At 42.9% G+C, this 22,077-nt stretch overlaps 1 protein-coding gene across 1 annotated transcript in view; it reads left to right on the top strand.

Moving 5' to 3' along the window:
* The window catches only part of CNTNAP5 (contactin associated protein family member 5), a 433,878-nt gene that overhangs the window by 233,883 nt on the left and 177,918 nt on the right, over positions 1 to 22,077 (top strand). The window contains exons 8-10 of the mRNA XM_065413114.1: positions 8,090 to 8,354; positions 10,379 to 10,528; positions 14,190 to 14,361. Coding sequence (XP_065269186.1) covers positions 8,090 to 8,354; positions 10,379 to 10,528; positions 14,190 to 14,361 — 587 coding nt within the window. The remainder of the gene's footprint in view (positions 1 to 8,089; positions 8,355 to 10,378; positions 10,529 to 14,189; positions 14,362 to 22,077) is intronic.

The following is a 22,077-nucleotide window of genomic DNA, read 5'->3' as shown; positions in this document are numbered from 1 at the left end:
GTGGAAAGGGAGTAGAGACTGGCCAGCTTTGGGGAGTCCACAGCTGGTGTAAAGCTAGCTCCTATGCAAGCCTCCCATCAGTTCTTGACCCACTTGGTGGAGAGGGGCTATGGACAGAGCATGATGATAAGAACATAAGAACGGCCATACTGGGCCAGACCAAAGGTCCATCTAGCTCAGGCTCCTGTCTTCCAACAGTGGCCAATGCCAGGTGCCCCAGAGGGAATGAACAGAACAGGTAATCATCAATTGAGCCATCCCCTGTTGCCCATTCCCAGCTTCTGGCAACAGAGGCTAGGGACACCATCTAGCTAGTACAGATTAGAGGGCCGACAGTGGGTCAGGAAGCTGTAACCAGCCCTCATCTCTGCTGCATCCATCAGAAGTTGGACACAACAGAGCATCTGGCCTCCTCGTTCTACCCCATATCTGCCTAGTCTTAGGCTTTTGGCCTACAGTTTAGCCTTTAGTGAGATCACCCAGACTTTCAGACCTGTGTGAAAGAGACCTTGAGTAGAACATGGCGGGGAAGTAGATTGGGAGTAGGAAAGAAGAAAAGACAGTTCTTGAGTTTCTTGACACTGTGCTATTGTTCCTGTTCACTTAAAATAGGGAATGTTCCCCTCCTCATTCCCCAGGTTCATAAATTTATTGATGTATTTTTTAAATAGCAGAGAGAACCCCCAGGCTCTTTGCGATCTGAGAGGAAAGTGTCAGGCTTTTCCATTTCCTATTGTAAACAGGTGTAGTCAGCACTCGTGTGCTTGGAATTCCATGTCAGCTTGCCATGCTGAATCTGGGAATGACAATTCAGCATAGTGAGGGATGTGGTGACACACAAATGCATCACTGTGCTCCCGGGGGAAATAACCAATTGCCAGCATCAACGAGTGAGGAGAAATGCCTAGTGACAGGAGAATGTAAACTAATAATTCATTCCTTTCCAAACCTGCTATTCTGTTAAGTTGATTTGAGGCACTATCATCTTGAGAAGAATCTGCTTGTCTATACTCATGTCTCCTTCTGCCTAAGCACTATGATAAGTGTTCATTATTACGTCTCAAAATCAGGCCAGTCATTTTTAAAGATCCCAAGTAGCGCTTACAGGTCAGAGAGTTGGAAAACAAAACATTTTTGTTACTTGTACACGGAGGAAAAATGTGTTGGAGCCACTGAGAGAAAACAGACGTGAATCACCACAATGCTTTCCCAGCTCTCAATTTTCCAGAGTGCACCATAACTTCTGCAGAGACGGGTGGGACTATAGGGGGAAATGCTGAAATTGCATCCTGGCCTACCACAAGACCCCCGGTGATGGATAGTTAGGCCGAGTCCAGTTCACTTTGGTTTTCCACTAGAATTTTCTTCTCTTCATCACCTTTGCCTCCTTTTTCACAGCCCCTTCAAGCAGAATGTGAGCTAAATAATGTCTGAATCAAACTCTGAATCTCACAGCATTCGACCAGGTTCAAAATGAGGCTAAGTGAGTCCCTTACAGCTGTAGTTCCTAGACTGTGGATTGCGACTCTGAAACAATAACCTTTTTTTCCTGTTTCCAACTGTCTTACACTTTAATGTCTCAGTAGCTCTTTATAAGTGCTGGGAGCATGGCCTTTGGTTAGCTAGCAGATGGGGTAGAGATCCTCAGGGCACCCCAGGACTGTGATTCAACTTGTTGCCACCTTCCTCCAGTGTGAGGGAGTCTTGTGTGCCCAGCTGGGTGTGAGCTCCCTATCACAAGCAGCAAGTCAGCCAATCAAGCACTCTCTGGGCTGTACCAGCCCTGCTGGTTGACAATAGATGCACCCAGTCGCTGACTCCCTTCAAAGTGTCCCCCTGTGGTATCTGGCCCCGATCACTGAAATCCCAGCTCCTCCATTCCCCAAGGATCAGAGATCCCCAGCTTACCAGTTTCACCTTAGAGCACTGCTCCTGTATCACACACACAACTTGAATCCGATTATAGTAAAGCAAAAGGAAATTTATTTTAAAAAAGAGCAGAGATTCAAATAGAAACCAGTGTGTGGGATGGAAACAGATGGTTACATTAACAACAAAATCATAACATGCAAACTAGGGCTTACACTTATTAATAGTCACCTTTCCTAGCGAATAAAGTAGATTGTCACTCCCAAGTTCAGTCTTTTGCAGTATTTGCTGGCCCCAGGGAGCCAGAACCTGGTCTGTCATAAAACATCCTTACACATCAAGATACCTCTTCAGTGAATGGATGTAGAGTGTCTTTCTCCACCCTGTGCTATACTGAATCTTTTTTTTTTGGGGGGGGTGGGGGTGTCTTTATTCACAGATATATCATATCTGTGATGATATATCACAGATATATCATTACTGTCATATCATTCCTTTTCCCTTCCAAGTGGTTTCAATATTTATAGTTTACCTTTGATGGTTTTCCATTGACTTGTCAAGATTGTTGCAATGATGGACAATAGCACAAGGCATTACATAATTAGCCAGGTGGAGGGGGTCACAACAGTGAGACACATAATTTCCTGGTGACTCAATTTCATTCCAAGAATGTATAGTTATGTTATTCCTTAAACATTACAATATACACATCTCACAATGATTAAGAGTAGCAATAAGTTACAAGCTTTCAGTAGAGACGTCACCTGCTGCCCTTTATGGCTAGATACCATGAAATTATTAGTTATTACCATGATATTCAAGCAGTTAAGGATGTCAAAGCAACCCCCCATTCTGATTAAATGACCCTGTGTTTTAAAGTCTCCTCCAAATTATTCGTGATCAGTAATCTACATAGTACCCTATATATATACATAGTGTAGGAAGGAGGGTTGAATTTACTCAACCAGGGTTAGGAGCTGGAATCTGAGCTATTCATTCCCATGGTTTAAGCCGGGGTAGGCAACCCGCGAGATGATTTTCAGTAGCACTCACACTGCCCGGGTCCTGGCCACTGGTCCGGGTGGGATCTGCATTTTAATTTAATTTTAAATGAAGCTTCTTAAACATTTTAAAAACCTTATTTACTTTACATACAACAATAGTTTAGTTATATATTATAGACTTCTAGAAAGAGACCTTCTAAAAGCATTAAAATGTATGACGGGCATGCGAAACCTTAAATTAGAGTGAATAAATGAAGACTCGGCACACCATTTCTGAAAGGTTGCCGACCCCTGGTTTAAGCCATTAGTCAGTCCCCTTTGGCCATATCATATTGTGACTCACAGAGTTTAAAGGGGAAAACAAATTCAATTAAGAAACTAATAAAAAAAGTTGATCAGAATTGCTTTGCAGGCACTTTTCTATTTTAAAGTGGATATTGCTGAGTATTAATAATAAAAAAAAAATCTCCTTGCTATTATGTTTTGTTCCAGAGAATAAAATCTAATAAACCACAGACAAGTTTACCCTGGATTGGCATAAAGCACAAGCCAGGGTTGTGATAATTCGCAAATTTCAGCTAACTCATCCGTTATGTTCACTCCTCAGTAAGGTGAATTGAAAGACTGGCTTTAGCCTTGCTCTCCCTCGTCAAAGGAAGGAGACTATTGAGTGATCTATAGATTTGTTTAATTTTTTTTTCTTGCTGTGCCTCCCTCCCTTGCTTGGGGTCCATCCCCAGAAGGAATGATTTATAATTTTTCAAATTAGCTTTATAGCTGCTCCTGTCATTTGCAGCCGAGTCTCAGCTATGGCCGCATATTATGGAGCGATAATGTTCAGTGACTGCAAGTGCAAAGGCTGTAAAATCTTTTGTTACAATGTTGGCCTGTGACCTAAAAGCTCAGGAGGCTGAGATAAAGAAAACTCAGAGCTGTTTAGCCAAGCATATAATCCCCCGGAGTCCCACAGGGAAAATACTTTAGTCTATTGAATGCTTTATTTTGGTTACATGATACTTTTCCTTGTAGGGACCCAATCTCTAAATAAATAAATAAAGCCAGCATGACCCTCCTCTACTCTGTTATTAATACACATGAGGCCATCTCTTATGCTCGGGTAATCTCAGCTCTGTCCACTTACCAGCCATCTGACCTCTCCCTGTAACTCTCCCTAGATAAAACATATCTCTGCTTTATTGGATACTATCCCCAAAGTGGCTAATGAACAGAATAAAGATCCCCTGTTCCTTCAGGGGAAGTGAGAGCTCAGAAATATTCTTTGCTCTCCCTATTCACGCTATGGGCTTGGTCTGCATCCCTTTGGTAGGCTAAACATAGAGGGTTCTTGTTCAGGTGACTGTTCTGATGTATCAGCATCGGTTCATCTGGCCATCTGCCTCATCCTACTGCTACTGTAGCAGTTTCCCCTGTTTCTTCAAAAACAGCTAGGACTAGGTAAAGGCTAAAAAAAAAATGCTGAATGGTTCATTCATGTCTATTCTTCTAGGGTTTGATTCAAAGCCCTGAGAAGTCATTGGAAAGAGGCCAGTTGGCTTTGGATTAGGGTCATGGCCTTCAGAATCATCTGGTCCTCTGTGTGGTATCACATTTGTATCCCAATCAACTATATGGCAACAGTATCCTCAAGTTGGGTCTCTTAGAAAAATATTTCATCTCTTCCTTGAACACTAAAGTGCTGTTTTCTGCTATGATTTCAACTGTTCAATCAACATCTTTCCCAAATTAGGACTCACTCACCCCGCTATGTCTCTCCTGCCAATATAGAGAGTGATAGAACACTGCTCTAAGAGGTGAGGGTCAGAACAACATTTGCCTAGGAAATATTTAAACATCTCCATTTTATTCTGTAGATTTAGAGAGTTCCACTTGTAATAGCAGTAAGAGCCCTTTTGAATAGATTTCATTACTTATTAAAGGCACAGTTAATCAGTTTGGAGACATCGGATTCAATGGAATTCTCAAATGCCTGATGATCGTTAGCTGGCGTTTCTAGCAGCCGTACATAACGGATCCCCCTTCTCTCTCTCGAGACTAGACTCTTCTTATCCTATTTCCCTGCCAATGAACATTTACTTTTCAGTTAAACTGGGTTAATTTGTAAAATCAACTGTTTGCTGAAAGTCTTGTATGCACTCGAGAGGGTTCCAAAACTGCAGCCAACTGGGTCTGATGAAATGTAGGTTTATAGGGAATTGTTTACTTTTGACTAGACCCAGTGGAATAACTTTTGTGGATAATATTAATTGCAAATTTAACCCCTTTTATTTTGCAAAGCTTTCCAACTTCAGTAGATGAAGTATTCCACATAGTATAATTCACATAGTATTCTTTGCAGCTAGCTGTAGGCAGGTCCTTTTAACATTTGAATCTGGTCAGCTGTATGACATTAAGGAGGCTTGGTCTAGATTAGTATGTGGATGGGAGACCAATCAAAACCAATTGGTACTGGTAATTCAGTAAGTAACTGAATTTCATCTGGGTAAATACTGAACTCTTACCTTAGCATGCTGCTAAGAGGTGTTGTGCTGACTTTCAGATGAGACCGAAAAGTGCGCTTGAAGCACATAAGATCCCACGATATATTTTTTACATATGGGGACATTTACTCCAATATCCTGACCAAATTCAAACTCAGATAAATTACATTCTGCGTACTTAAAATCCTGTATATAAATTCAATCAGATGACGTATACTTCACTTTCTAAATCTATCAGGGCAGATCTATTAGTGGAGGTAACTGCATTGACATTCATGGAGCGGCGCTGGCTTATACCAAAAGTTAATTTGGCCCATTCTGAAATTTTGCTGTGCACTGTGAAACACTTGGTTTATTCAGGGTGCATTTCAGCCAGTTAGTAACGGTTGCAAAGAATTTGGAGACAAAACCGTATCTAAACTCTAGCTTCATTTAGCCATGTTGTGCCATGTAAAGATTAGCACCCTGCTTGCTGCTCATGAAGCAAATAGCTCACTTCTTCTAATGAGAGATGGGGGTGAAGGCTCAGAAAAAATATGAATGGCAATGAACATTCTCTCTGAATTCAAGCCTATGTATGTTTTCAGTGGTCCATGAAAGTTTGACTAATTTTTTTGTAGAATTAGTTGAAATATTTTCAATGTAAAAATTTCAATGACAATTTTTTCTGCATTTTTAAGTTTGACTATAAAAATATAAAAATGTTGAGCTAATTTTCAGTTTTTCTTGGCATTAGTCCAATCAGCTTTACCTATTTGTTCATGTAATTTTCATGTGTTTTTGTGCCTTATGGTTTTGGCTGAGGCCAGAAGTGGAAATACCCCAAGAAAAGTAGTCCTTCTGGTATCTCCTACTTAGATGAAACCAAGATATACTAGAAACTTTTAAAAGGTTATGGGAAAATTTCCATCCCAGCTCCCAGGTGATTGAGGCTTAAATAAGTTTGGATATTTTTCGGATAAGAACACCTAAATCTTTATTCTGACAGGACATACCCTCTGTTTTCTTTTCCCGTTGCTTGTTTTAGTACAAACTGTTCATCACCTAGAAAAAAATAATCCAACAAGAGTTTATTTCATCCAGTAAGATATTAATTAGCTTTCTGGCACTTTATTAATTTCCAGTGTAAAATAAAGACTAGAAAGGGTCTTGAAAATGATAGGGTATAGTTCTATTACCTCTCTTGTCATTTCAAGAAGGGATTCCCCAAGCCCCATACAAGTTCCTACACATCAGTCATGTATTGTTCATTATAATTATCCTGTTAGAATGAGATATCAGCTCTGAGAGGCTGTACCGTGGAGAAAGCATTTCACTTGAATGGGTTTATCAGATTTCAGTCCATATTTTACAAAGCTTCTTGGTTCCACGCAAGCTGGTTGAAGCAATTTTCTAGATTTGAAGAAATGTGATTCTGTAAATATGTTTTGGCCTCATTAATTGTTAAGTTTTTGTTATCTGACTCGAATGGCCTGGCTAGATAATCAGCATGGAATATGGCTGAAAAAACCCAATAGGGTATCTTCTCCTACCGGCTGCAATAAGATCTGAGATAATGTCCAGAATGGAACTACTCCAGTAGGTCAGTACCTAACTTCTCAAGTAGTCCCCCTGATTTCAGTGAGAGTGCTGGCAGGGTAAGGTACTAAACAACCTAAGTATACCATTGAAAATGTGTTTGATTTTTAACTTGGCTGTCGTCATTTTGTTGTGCATGCAGCATTGTAATAACTTCCCAGAAATTGTTTCTGTATAGGCAACAATGGGAAGGATGTGGGTAAGAGTGCCCTGTGCCATTCTTCATAACCATTATTAATCAGAATGGGATCATCCAAGGATTCATTTCTACATTGCTTTGTGGAGTAATGAGACTATGTCCTAGAGACTGGTCTAAGAACATTGGCCACATTCCACTTTGGGTGCTTACATTCTGCCTACATACATGTTTCCTGTAATTTTAATGTAATAAATTAGTCATCCTAACAAACTAGTTTGTAACTTTACTAGTTCATAAAGGCTAATACCTTTCAGCCCTGAGGTGCCTGCATTTTAGTGGTGGGAAAAACTTGCAATTAGAATGACATTTAGGGTAGTGCTCTTCATCCACAGTGATCACAAAGCACATTAGAGGAACAATTTCGCCCACTACTGCTGAAGTGCAGGTGCTCTGGGGTGAGACATGATGGCTGTTTAACAGTACACAACAAAATGACACAGCAGTTTTCTGTCCCCTTTGAAGTCTTTCATATTGGGAGGTGCTAAATAAATCCAAGGGATCATTATTTTGTATGGCGTGGTAGATATACATGTAAAATAAGAAAAAAATACATGGTGAGGTTTCCCACCCACTGCCCCAACACAAATTCTACTATCTAAATGTACAGAAACCACCATATGTATAATCTCTGGAACAACTGATCTGGTAGACAAAAGAGTTTGATCCTATTCCCATTTTGGTCAATGGCAAAACATCCATTCTTGAGCTAAGCTGAAACAGGATCAGGTCCGTAATTGTGTCTCAGCAAGAAACTTGCTGGCGTCAACCTATGCAGATGACCTAAATGTACAATGTTTAGAATTCCTGTGGGAGAGCAAAATAATCCCCAAATCAAGGCCGGCTTTCAGGGTATGTGTTTAAAGCAGCTGGCAGGTCTCCAAATGAAAACAAAAACAAACAAAAAAAACAGCCTGACATGTTTGCTTCTTATTGTTTTTTAGGGCAACGTGACTTTTTCCTGCTCAGAACCACCAATTGTTCCCATCACCTTTGTCAGCTCCAGCAGCAGCTATTTGCTTTTACCTGGCACCCCCCAGATTGATGGGCTGTCAGTCAGCTTCCAGTTTCGAACGTGGAACAAAGACGGGCTGCTTCTGTCCACGGAGCTGTCTGAAGATTCCGGAGTTCTCCTGCTTTACCTTCACGTTGGCAGGTTGACACTTGTCATACAGAAAGTGGCAGAAAACTCCATGGAGATCATCGCAGGTACTTTCATTGGCTCCTCTTTCCTGGCTCCTCTTTCATTGGGAGCTGCCAGGTGGGGGTGGTGCAGGGGTTGCAGTGCTTGATCACCGCATGGGAGGATTCCTTAGTGCCAGGGGAACCTAGTTGGCCACTTAAGCCAGCTCTGAGGCTACTTTACACAGCTGGAATGGCACAAAGCAGACTTTAGTAGGGCCAAAAATGGAAAAAAATACTCTTAAAATAGAATGTATGGAAACGCTCTGTAATGACTCCTATGGCTAACTAATAGGCCTGTTCTCTCTCTGTGGTAGATCCAAGCACAGTCTGGGCAGGTTTCATGCAGGCTTCCCATTATAGCACTGTTGATGCCTCCCAGGCATGACCTAGAGCGTTCCCGTCATTAGAATTGTGAAGAAACTGGGACTTGTAGGAGATGTGGCAAATTCATTTTCACTTGGGATCTGAACTCAGACTTCCCAAGGCAAATGAAGAGTGCGCTGGTAGATTAGAAATTAAAAACAAACAAACAAACAAACAACAACTCCATTAGCCAAAAAGTAGTAGTAAATAAAATGATCAGCAACATTAAAATATGCCAGATAGAAACTGGACCTGGACAAATCCCTGGCTCTTAAAGGGAGCAAAAATCTTCCTTTGATAACCTTTAACAGGGAAGAGTTGGTCAGATAGAACCCTGGTGTTCAGGTTGTACAGCTCTGCACAGACACTCTTCAAGAAGCTGGCTAAAGTCCCAGGTTGCCCCCAAGTAAAGGTTGAACACAGAGATTTCATCCTTGCAATGAAGTTGTTTGTGAAGGTGGGAGAAAGTCAAATTATTTTGCTTGTTTATGTGGTTGTGAAATCATTAATCTGAGATAGCGCAAAATATCGGTGACATGGCTACATTCACATGAAAAGAATGGGAAAATTGCAAATGTCCACATCTCCCTGCAAAGGCATTTTTGTTCACAAATAGACCCATTTCCACCCCCAATTTGACCTATCTTCTCTTGAACAATTTTCAGACCTTAACAACGTTTTTCACTTAAAAATAGTCCTATTCTTGGTTGAAAATTGGTCCATTTTCCCTGGAAAATTAGCCTGTTTTTCCTTGGAAAATGTGCATGTTGTAGCAAAAGCTTTTATGGAAATAGTCTCATTTCCTGGCTCCTAATTAAGTGATTTCCCCCACACAGTTTTTGCATTTAGTTTTCAATTGTTAACATGCCTCTACTTATCACTAAAATCCTTTTCACTTCCTCCAAAAAGCAATGTTAATGTGATAATCCCATTAGCAAGAGTAAACATCAGAAGTCCAATTCTGATCTTGCTTGCACCAGTTTTACGCTGGCACGCCTCCATTGATTGCAGTTAAGTTCTGATTTACACTGGTGTAAGTGCAGTCAGAATCCTGTCCAGTGACCTGTAAGACTGTCAGGATAGATGACCTGGGATTCTTACATGTTACAACATTTGAAGGGTCATAATTCTGACATGGATTCACAGAGTAAAGAAGCAAAGGGTCAGCTTGTCCCCAGCCTTGCACAGGTGTGCAAAAGAGAGAAGACACACTTAGCAATATCCCCCAGGAATGTTCCCTATAGAAGCGGCTGTGCAGAGTGGTACTCTTGGCTTCCAAGGAGCACTGTCATCAAACACGATGCATATTGGCCTCCATATAGCCAGATGATATTTTAACTTTATTCAATCTTATTGGGGGGGATTTCCCAAAGTGCCAAAGGGGTTTAGGAACACAAGTCCCTTTGAAAGCCAGTGAGTCTTGTTCTCCTAAATCCCTTTAAGAAGGTCTTGAAAATCTCTCCACTTTTTGTTCTATTCCAAAGCACTTCCAGAGGTAATGGACTGAGCAGAGAAGCATCAAATCATCAGCTCAGCTGGTTACTTCCTGCTGCCTGTTCTTTGCATTCTCAGCCAGGCTGTTTCATTATTCCCCATGCAGTAGGAGACTGAACATGAAGGAGGCTTGTGAACACCACCACCTCCTCCTCCCCTCTTCTCCTTTACCCTCCGCATTTGTCTTCCAGGCAGCAATCTCCATGACGGGCTCTGGCATTCAGTTAACATAAACGCCAGAAGGCATCGCATCACCCTGACTCTGGATAACGACGTCGCCGCAGCTGCTCACGCAACCACCCTCTCGCAGATCTATTCTGGGAACAGCTACTATTTCGGAGGTAGGTTGTTTCAAATAGATTTCACCGTCCAGGGACTGAGCTTTGAAAGGCCATTTCTCCTCTGCGTTGTGTGGCAGGGAGTTAGGAGCTGGAATCGCAGGCTCTTGTCCCGGCGATGAGGGGCAACGCGTGCTGTGTTGGTGTGCAGTCTGTCGTACGAGAGGACTGCTGTGGGGCACAAGGGAACATGAGAGAGAAGAAAACAGTAAACAAACCAATATGGATGAAAGAGATTGACTCCCATCAGCCAACGGGGTATACAACCAATACCTCTTCCGCTGCTACATAGGTAGGCTGCCTACTCTCACCCTCACAGCTTCGTATGCCAAATCCATCTTTGCTCCTTAAATAACTACAACCCTGCGTAACCTGGGAGCCCAATATAGGTCTCACTGAGGAACCCTTCCAGTGAGCTCCTGTATTTACGAGCAGCCCCGTTGAACTTAGTGGGCTGTTTGCATTAGTAAGGCTTCCATCATTTGCATCCATTGCATTAGTAAGAGTTCCATCATTTGGCCCACCTTTGAATTGACCGGCCTCCCCATTGAATGTAGAGGTTACGGTGCCATTACGTTTTAACAGAGAGAGAAAAAAAACGGTGTTGAAAGAGATGTGACCAAGCTGGGACAGAATACGAAACTTTCTGTCCTGCCTGCCCTCTTTTGAATTAAAAAGGAATAAAAGTGAATAAACAAACAAGGCCGTTATCTGGAGATCTTCAGGACAGGTCATCCTTAACACAGCTATATTCCAGAAAGATGCAGAGTATTTAAAAAAAAAAAAAAAAAATTTGGATCAAGGGATATAGTTTTAGGCAGTGGTTTTAGGCAGGGGACAAAGAGGCAGGACTCCTGGGTTCTGGTTTTTTGGCTCTACCACTTTGAGTTTGGGTGAGGCACTTATCCTCTGTCTCTCTCTCAACCCATCTCTAAAGTGAGTATAAAGATGCGGGGGTGTTATGAAGCTAATCCTTATTAAGGACTTTGACATGACAGACACTACATATGCTTAAATCAGAAAAATCTGCCTTTTTTAGCTAATGTAAAGATTTCTATGTTTTACAGAAAGTGCCTCTTATGGTATGTCAATCATAAGTGATACAAGGTGGGTGAGGCAATATCTTTTATTGGACCAGCTTCTCTTGGTGAGAGAGACTTTGAGCTTAGAGCTCTGTGTCAGCTCAAAAGCTTGTCTCTCTCACCAACAGAAGTTGGTCCAATAAAAGATATTCCCTCACCTGTCTTGTCTCTTTAATATCCTGGGACCAACATGGCTACAACAACGCTGCATAATCATAAGTGATGTTCAGAAAGGCCGTGTGCTTTAAAGAAAGAGTTCAGTTTCGTATATAGGGTGAAATTCTGATATTTGGGTCTGTGTTTGGCCCATCTCCCAAATAAGTATGTGTCTATATGACAAAGACCCGTGCTAATGTGCTTATTCTGACTAGATGCAGTCCCCATGAAGAGCCCTTCTACGCCTAAGATTAGTCTGTTTAGGAGCATGGGTCATCATCAGGGAGGTGACTGTGTTAGGAGCCACAGTAGGTTGAGTGGATGAAAAGACAGTCGTGAGCCACAGAATTCCATCTTCCTGCGAGAAGAGAATCTGTTTCTTATAGGAATTCAGGTCTAGATTCACGAAGGTATTTAGCTGCCTAAACTATAGATGCCTAATTCTAGGGTTTAGGCATCCGAGTCCCAGTTTTGGCTCCACTGCGATCCACAAAACTCCCGCCAAACCCTGTGGGTCACTAAGCTTACTTAGTGCCTACGTTGTCAGGGTAAATGTTCCCTCCGTACCTCTGTTTCTGCTTCTACACTGCTGCCTCACTCTATGCATCCGGATGCCTATCTCCCACTTAAGCCCCAGAGCGATTCACAAACTGAATGAGAGAGTGATTGGAGCAGGGGGCCTGAGGCTGAACCCTGGGTCTCCCACCTCCCAGGTGTGTCCTTTAACTACTGGACTACAGAGTCATTCTCTCTCTTGCTGGCCCAGTGACTGTTCCACTGTGGATGATACATACTTAGTGAGCTAGAGAGAGTGACTGTGAAAAGGACTCTCTAGTCTGGTGGCTGGATACCCACCTGAGGTGGGAGACCCCAGTCTCAGTCCCCTTGCTCCAATCACTCTTGATCCACAGCGGTACAGACTGACGGAGCACCATATCAGAATATCCCAAAGATTAGTGATTAGAGCACTCTCCTGAGAGGTAGGAGACTCCTGTTCAGATCCGTGCTCCCGACCTGGCAGAGGGGGACGGGTGGGGGCTTGGGGTCTGGGTTTCCCACATCCTAGGTGAGCGCTCTAACCACTGCGCTAAATGTTATAAGGTGGGTGGCGGCACCACCTCTCTCTCCTGCTGTTTTCTGGGCAGCAATGCAGCTACCTAACTCATTCCTGCCAAAAAAACCAGAAACCCTCAGGTGCCTAAGCTGCCTGACCCCAGGAGAGGGGTTGCCAGGCATCTGATTTTCAATAGGCATTAGGCCTAAACCCTAGGCATCTACGGTTTAGGCAGCTAAATACCTTTGTGAATTTAGATCTGAATTCCTGTAAGAAACAGATTCTCTTCTCGCAGGAAGATGGAATTCTGTGGCTCACGACTGCCCTTTCATCCACTCAACCTACTGTCGCTCCTAACACACAGTCACCTCTGTGGTGATGACCCATGCTCCTAAACAGACTAATCTTAAGCGTAGAAGGGCTCTTCATGGGGACTGTATCTAGTCAGAATAAGCACGTTAGCAATGGTCTTTATCATATAGACACATGCTTATTTGGGAGACGGGCCAAACCCAGACCCATCAAATATCAGAATTTCACCCTATATATGAAACTGAACTCTGTCTTTAAAGCACATGGCCTTTCTGAATACCTAAATACCTAAGTCACTTTTGAAAATGACACTTAGGCCCCTAAGTCATTCAGGCACTTTTGAAAATGTTACCCCTTGTCTTTTTGATTGTAAAGTCTTTGGGACTGGGACTGTCACCTACTAGATCTCTGTTGCATCTAACACAGTGGGATCTTGGCCTGCTTGAAGCCTCTGAGAACTGCTGTAAGACTGATATACACTATTGATCTGCTGTAGGAGCTGTCCAAACATAGAGGCAGATGCGCTGGTCTCTGCTCTCTTTTCCTTCCTAGCTGGCCATCGGATTTCATCCACATTCCTTGCCCTGACAGAAGCTGGGGTGACCAGATGTCCCGATTTTATAGGGACAGTCCCGATTTTGGGGGCTTTTTCTTATATAGGCACCTATTACCCCATTCCCCACCTCACCCCCGTCCCGATTTTTTACACTTGCTACCTGGTCACCCTAACAGAGTCTGACCCATAATAATTTTTAAATGTTGCATGGTGTTTGCTCTGGGAGGAGTTAACTATTGACTGTAGCGTTTAAAGAAGACAAAAGAGCATTTCACTGTGCTCAGCACGTCGGAAGTCCTTGCACCTGGTTTCCTTGGCTCGCTGCTCTCTTTCTGTATTACCGTTGGATTTATAACACACAAGCTTGTTCGGGGCAAGGAAAGAAAACAATAGGAATAATTAGATCTCAAGGTCTTCCATCAGGAAATCCCAGCAGAAATAAATGCTCATTTTAACACTCTTCTTCATTCTTTTTCTTTCACTTCCTTCCCTTTTGTCCCACAGGGTGCCCTGACAATTTCACCGATTCCCAATGTTTAAATCCCATTACTGCTTTTCAAGGCTGCATGAGGCTCATCTTTATTGATAACCAGCCCAAGGACCTCATTTTAGTTCAGCAAGGTTCCCTGGGGAATTTTAGTGATTTACACATTGATCTGTGTGACATCAAAGACAGGTAATTATTGTCTCTTTTCTCCTTGTATTTTTTTTTCTTTTTTTTTTTTCATCCTAGCAGTTTATAAGTGCAGGTTGCTTTAAGTGACAATTCTAATCAACATTACAGATATTAGGCATAATAGAGCTGCTAATAGAAGATATCACTGCAAAAATAGAGGGAGTGCAGGGGAAATAGTTTAAATTATAGGAGGTTCTCTTAACATTGGCTCACAGGAAATAGAGTGTGCAAATTCAATCAAGCTACAGATTTGTGAAGGGATTAAATGTTATGCATAAACAACATTTGATTGCTTTGAAGTTTAAAAGGAATGGGAGAGAGAAGGAGAAATTTATTTGATTCATCAAAACATGTCATCTCCTTAATGTACTCACTGTTTTGTTTAAATAGATCATTTATAATTTTCTTGTTAGACTGTACGACATACCGCATTTATAATAGTGGTCTGGCACATCGCACTGGCATATTACAAAGTCAATAGGACTAAAAAATGATCAAGTGTCTGTATCTACCAAGGACAGACCTGAGCCAAAATCCTGCTCTGAATCCTGCTCAACTCGGGATCTGTATCCAGGGCTGATGGGGGCGGGGAGCAGGACTGCTTTAGCATAAGGAAAAATACAATGCAGTAGTTTTTCATGGGTTTTACAATTTTTCTCTTCCGCGCAAATGTTTTGAATGTGTGTACTCTGAAGTAATTATATGAACATAGTATATATTAGTTATTCATACTATAGGCTCTAATTTTATTTTGTGAATCTGAACCTTCTTCTGGAAACTTAAATTGGAAGAGATTAGAATATTAAGGTTCTTGTTATGTCCTTCAGGAACTGTAGGAAACAGTAAGAAAGCTTTAGAACTATCTTGAAGCCTAGAGGTGAAAGAGGATTTATGGTGTCATCGATCGTTTGAGGTGGGGCTAGTGGGTGGAAACAACTGTCATTGAATATTGAAGAGATTGGACTGAGTGGAGTGGTCAAGAGATGTGGGGATTGGTTTTCTGGAATCTAGAAACTTCTGGAAGGTGGGCAGTTCATCTAATAATCTGGTTCCTTATAAAACTGACTAGGCCCTCTGTCTCCAATTCCCTACGTAGTAGTTTCTTATTCAAAATGTCGTAAATATTAAAACTGCTGATCAAAACTGCTACCATGTTGCTCTTGTTTATGGATTACCTAATGTCAACGTATGAATTTAACAGACTCAATATACTGGATAAGATTGACTGGATTGGGAAGAAATAAGTAGTTGAAATGAAATGAAATAATAAAAAGAGATAATGCTGTGTTGAGGGTTGTTAAATAGCAAGATAGAAATGATTTGTGGCCTTGTTAGAAAATCAGAATCATCGGATTCAAGACCACATGTGCCATTTAATACTTTTGTCTATTAAAGTGGAAGAGGAGAACACTGATGTATTTGATGGGCCTATTGTGTGGCTGTTCCAATGCCATTGTTGTCACATTGTTACACAATCACAACAGTAAGCCTGTCCCAATCCTTCCAGCAGTTTCTGTTAATCTTCAGTGGACAAAAGAGGCCAAAGATCAATCTGTGATCACGCCAGAATAACAACGGAAAGGCAAAACCATGAACTTGACAAGAAAGTTTTCAACCTTATTGGATGCTAACAATCATGTGGACAAGGGGGATCCAGTGAGCATAGTGTACTTAGATTTCCAGAAAGCCTTTGACAAGGTCCCTCACCAAACTGATTTTGTCCGACGGTGTTGGCAAGAAGTGCGCCTCTGAGATGACTATCTTGTCAAGGTCAAAACTCCCTTCTAAGGGGATAATTTGGGATCATCTCTGGTATACCAATTCCATCTTTTCAAAAACTTGCAAATGAGAGGACCATAATTCGAGTACATGTAAGCTGCAGGTGTGCCTTTTGACGGGACGGTGATTCCTTTTGACTCACCGGCCCCCATGTTTCCCAACAGCTGGCGAAGCGGGAATCACCTTGGAATCCTCGCCCCCCAGTACCTATCCGGGTTTCCTGGCGAAGAGGAGACCACTTGCCTCCTCCGACCCCCAGGACCCGGCCACTCACCCAAGGGTCTTTCACGCAGGGAAGGTTTGTTTAGGATGTCCACAACTTTCCTACAGACCCCTTTAGCAAAGAGAGTCGCTAGTCTCAGAGAGAACGGCGCTGCATACTCTGTTGCATCAGGTGAAGTGATTGGACCAGTGAGTGGCTCATAAACTGCCTTCAAACTACTCTGGTGGGACTCGAACCCACAGGCGGGGAAGGAGAATTAGGGGAAAGAGGTTGAGGAAATCAGGCCGTCCGAGGACGGGGAGGATAGGGACACACAAACCTAGACCCAGGCAGTCCCCTCACCGGTCAAGCCAGCAGAGCGATGCTACTTCGGTCAGGGCCCTTTTGTTTCGGCCCTACTAGCTGGAGTCTCAGGGCTTGCTTTAGAGGCATCTCTGGTCACGAGCCAACAGGCTTTGCAGAGAACTCTGGGCGTCTTCCTGTGACCCTTACAACAGATCACTCTCACACAGGCATTCACACTGGCACACAAATCAATACAGAGGCCTATGTAGCCACACTCAGTGGCTCTGCGTGAGGAGGTTGTTTAGGCTAGGACTATACCAGGGTTTAAAAGAGAACTAGATAAATTCATGGAGGTTAAGTCCATTAATGGCTATTAGCCAGGATGGGTAAAGAATGGTGTCCCTAGCCTCTATTTGTCAGAGGGTGGAGGTGGATGGCAGGAGAGAGATCACTTGATCATTACCTGTTATGTTCACCCCTCTGGGGCACCTGGCATTGGCCACTGTTGGTAGACAGGATACTGGGCTGGATGGACCTTTGGTCTGACCCAATATGGCCGTTCTTATGTTCTTAGTGTTGCCTTCAATGTAGCACCCACTCAGCAACTCACAAGAAAAAAAATGAAGCACTCTCTCAGGATATACTTCTCCAGGCAGGTTCTCAACTTGTGGCTCCACTACTGGGTCACAGGACTGGCTTGACATAAGTAACTTGGTAACTCATTTCTTAGTGGGCCTAATTGAGAAGGTGAATGGAAGGTTAAGTTGTAAATAGGGGCTTGACAAACAGTGTGCTGGAGTCGGGATGTCTGTGCTAGCTAAGATAAGCAGCAACAACTTGATGTTAGGGATCATGGACAAGGTAAACCTGGAATGTAAAGATCAGCTTCCCAATGAACAGCAAATGGACAGAACATGCTGTACAGGGATTAGTTCCCGCAAAGGAACCAAGCCAACCAAAAAATGTGTGATTTAATGTATAGCTAATGTAATGTGTCAATGTCTATAAAGGAAGAAGTTGTCTGTGTAACTTTGGATGTGTGGTACGCTCTATACCCATCCCCTACACTTGAGTCTGATCAACTCAACATAGCTCTGCTGTTTACTAAATAAAGGAACCTGTGTGATGAAATCCATAGTCGAACTGAGTGTTTTGGATCCCAGAGAATTGGATGAAGTGTTCTCCCAGAACTGGAGAAGGTGTTTTGGATAAGCCGAGTGGAAAAGGTCTTGGGGGGAATCACAGCACGAGTGCTCCAAATGAAGAAACAGAGGAAAGATTAAAGGAAGAACTAAAAGAATCACAGTTGACATTAGTTCATGATTGTTGGTCAAACACAAGAAATGGCCCACTAATAACCACCAGCATCAGTACAGGGTAAATGATGATATCTGAAAGCAAAACCACAGAGTATTGTTTCCAAGTCACTGAAAGACGCCATCCGAGAAAAGTGTGAGAAGGAGTTCTTTGCCATTTACTTAGACAATAAAAATAATGTAACAGTTACTGTGCTGGCTGAGCCTGTATGTGTGACACAGCCATAGACAGTCTGTAAAGGCCGTTACTCCTCCCAGACAGGAAAGACCCCTGACTCAGGAAGTAACCCTGAGATGAAGTTCAGGGTTTGGGGGTGTGCTTTCTGCCCAGCGAAAGTGTTTTTTGGAATCAGCAGCTCCAGCTGCAGAAGTTGAGCTGCCTCTGTCCCTTCTTCTTGTAATAAAATGCATGTTCTGTTGTTTACATCATTCCAGAGACTCTACTTGCTCGTGCTAACCCACCAGGAAGAAGATTGTGAGGTCATGCAACAATAAAGTAAAAAGCGAGAGAAATTCTCAGGTGCAGCCGTCCTGCATTTCTGATCCATGGGTGTTCAGTACACTATTTAAACCTCATTGAGAAACAAAGACCACCTTTAAAAAAATTAGTCCTCAAGTACATTGTCGAAGTTCAGAAATTCTTCTGGAGTCACCATCAGCCCCATGGCCAGCTGTCTGGCTGATAAAAGAGCATGGATGATTCAGCTTCTCAGTTTAGAGGAGTTCTCAGGATGAGTGTCTCTCTCTATTTGCATCCAGCTCCCCCGTCATTGTGTTAACATCTGTGCTGAGCCTAGAGAGGATTTGGATCAGAACATAGCACACGCTTGACACAACAGGGGGCACTCCAGAGAGACGCTACATTTACAAAAGCAACAGTAGAAAGTTATGAAAGGATTTGACAGATTACAGGAGGATGGCAGCGCTGTTGCAGTCTCATTTGAAATCTGGGTTGATCTAATTAAGAGCAGAGAATTGGAAACACACACGGACAAGACTGAAAAATGATTCAGAGAAGCTATTACTTTGCCAGCATGATTGATCCCAAATACAAAGGCCATAGACTGAGCCCAGAGCAGGGAGAAGAAGTTTAAATACAGATAATGAAACACGATGCTGCATCCTTTGCATAGCCTCTAGCATTGAAGAGTCAGATCACCAAAATCTGCCGCAGTTCGCTGTACAAAATTTTGGCTGGAAAGCTATGGAAGGCAGTAGGACTGAGCTGAGAATGTTGTGAATCTTGAAAAGACTTGCACTCCAGCCAACACAGCATCGTCCAAATGTGTTTTTTAAGCCTGGTTTGGGCTGAAACTTTGCTTTTTCAGCCCCTAGCAAATTACAAATTAAGCTGGTAAAAGTGTACTGCTATATAAGGGCAGATACAAGAGTTTTAGGCCCAACTAGTTAATAGTCTGGTGACTTGATTACTGTGCCCTTGTGTTTTCCTTCTAAAAAAAATCAAGTTTTAGTGACTTGTATTTTGTGTTTCCTTTTAAATCTTTATGGTGATTTTAGGGGATGGTGGTGGAAGGGGTTCGGGGATGTTTTCAAGGCAGGGAAGATCACAATCTTGCCTGTATCCAAATTTCTTATCAGTCCCATCTCTCTAATGAACTAAGCCAAAAACCTGAACCTCAACAACCCAGAACTGCAGGGAAGTTTGTATCTGGAACCAGATCTGAATTGTACAGCTTGAGTCCTCCCATCTAGTATCCGGGAATAAGGCGTGTATTAAAATTCTGTAATAGCATTTTCCCTCCAAAATGGGATCTCCCTGTTCTTAATTACAAGATTTATTGCAGCACACACCGCAATGCACGTATTTGTGTAATTGTAACATGTGGGAATTATGTAACTTAATTAACATGTAAATGGGTCATTTGTCTTAGTTATCTAGGCAACAACCTCTTCTGAGAAAGATGCCTCTATTTAGAAAGCAATTTATTTCTTACAAACCTGTAGACTGGCCTCGTTCGTTCCCGGATTCTGAAAACAGGAATCCTGCAACATAGTAAAGGCTCCTAGAAGGAGTTTACTGGGTAAACTCTAGGAGTTGGCTAGCAGGGAATAGTACCTTTTGATCAGCATTTCTGGTTCTGTTTTCCGAAGAGCATTAGGTTACACTAGCTCTGGCTTTTTTAGTGCACTCTGAATTCATTGGGCCAGATCCTCACCTAGTGTAAATTGACATGGGTCCATTTATTTCAATAGAGTTATGCTGACTTATACCATCTCAGCATCTAGCCTATAGTACCTTATTACCTCATAGATGAGGAGGATCAGATGTGCAGAGTGTTTTTGCTGCATGCATGCACGAGAAAACTCTTAGGTGTGCCCTCTGTCTCTGTCTAATGGGCAGCAGGTTTAAAACAAATAAAAGGAAGTTCTTCTTCACACAGTGCACAGTCAACTTCTGGAACTCCTTGCCTGAGGAGGTTGTGAAGGCTAGGACTATAACAGCGTTTAAAAGAGAACTGGATAAATTCATGGAGGTTAAGTCCATTAATGGTTATTAGCCAGGATGGGTAAGGAATGGTGTCCCTAGCCTCTGTTTGTCAGAGGGTGGAGATGGATGGCAGGAGAGAGATCACTTGATCATTACCTGTTAGGTTCACTCCCTCTGGGGCACCTGGCATTGGCCACTGTTGGTAGACAGGATACTGGGCTGGATGGACCTTTGGTCTGACCCAGTACGGCCGTTCTTATGTTCTGCATTCTTGCATAGGTTTACTGCTGCCCCTTACTGACTAGTGTGCAGAAGTTACATTTGCCTAGGGGCATGTAATGTTAGGGATATACTGTGAATGGTCCTTATGCTGGTGCCTTGGGTGGTGGAGGGAAGCCAAAGGGCTTTGCTCCAGCATCATATGCACCTGCCATAATCAACCCTCATGACAGCACAGAGCTGGCTTCCTCCATGTTCCCCCAGGGGTGCACACAATCCCAAAGTATGCCGGGAGGAGGTGAGGAGGACAGTGGAGCAGCAGAAAGCACTAATTCCACTCACTCTCCCTTTGCTCTTTGTGTGTTCTAAAGTGCAGCCTTGGGGAAGAAAAGTGGAATCTCCTTTAGCTCAACTGGTAGACGCCTGTGTTTTTTGAAGGCAAGGTTCTGGGTTCTAGCCCCAACACTGCATTAGAACTGTTTAGCTGTTTCTCTAGCACATGGATTTGCTACAACTGTCGAGCTTCATGGAGTTCATTTTAGCATATATGTAGCTATGGTATCCATCTGGCTTCTGTTACCATAGTATCTTACAACCTTTAATGTCATTGTTCTTACAACTCCCTTGAAGGGAAATAGTAGGACTGTATCCTGCTAGGATGCAGCATTCTGTGATATGTTTTCAAGGTGTGTAGGTTTGTACAATTATAGCTTTCTTTGCTATGTCCCCTTTGAAATTTCTGCTTGGTTAGGAAAACGTGTGCCCAGCAGGGGATGTTTGTCTTCTTTTACAGAGATTAAATGAGTGAGAAAACCGATTTTCTCATAACGTGCATTTATGGCCAGCTCCCCCTCTCTGCTGTACGGTGGCAGAGGGAGGGTGAGAAGCTGTGGAGGGAACATAAAAGCAACAAAAGGGAGAAACAGTGACTACATTTTATGCCTGTCCCTAGGTCTCTGAAGCCCCAGGATGTTCTCACTACACAGCTGGAGCTCTTCAGGGCGACATCGTGGGGCGGGAGGGAGGTGTCATTGGGAACATTGTGCTGTGGCAGGACATCTTGAACCCAAAAGATTCCAGGCGAAAATGGGCACAATAGGTAATGCTGCTTGAAATACCATGAATCCCCCTCTGTGACTTTTCACTCCCTCACGGAGGATGGCAGTGCTCTGGCATGGGGCAGCGTAGACAGGCGAGCAGAGTGGAGGGACACTGCTCGTATAGACTCAGATCCTTTATGGACCATCCGGCTTCACAAAGGCTCCAGAGTATACTCTACGGCCTAGTATGCCCATTTCACCCAAAGGGGAGGTGTGTCAGGGGCTCCGTGAGGTGAATGCCAAAGACTTTCCTGTGTATTTTCCCCCTGTCAGATGGGGCATTTAGGTCTCAGACCAGAGAGTCTCAGTTTTAACAGTCTCCTCACTCAAGCATTCGGTTCCTTG

This window comes from Emys orbicularis, chromosome 11 (assembly GCF_028017835.1).
Source record: "Emys orbicularis isolate rEmyOrb1 chromosome 11, rEmyOrb1.hap1, whole genome shotgun sequence".
In the NCBI taxonomy this organism is placed as follows: Eukaryota; Metazoa; Chordata; order Testudines; family Emydidae; genus Emys; species Emys orbicularis.
Note: the sequence above shows the minus strand (reverse complement) of the source record. Positions and strands in the feature narration are given on the sequence as shown.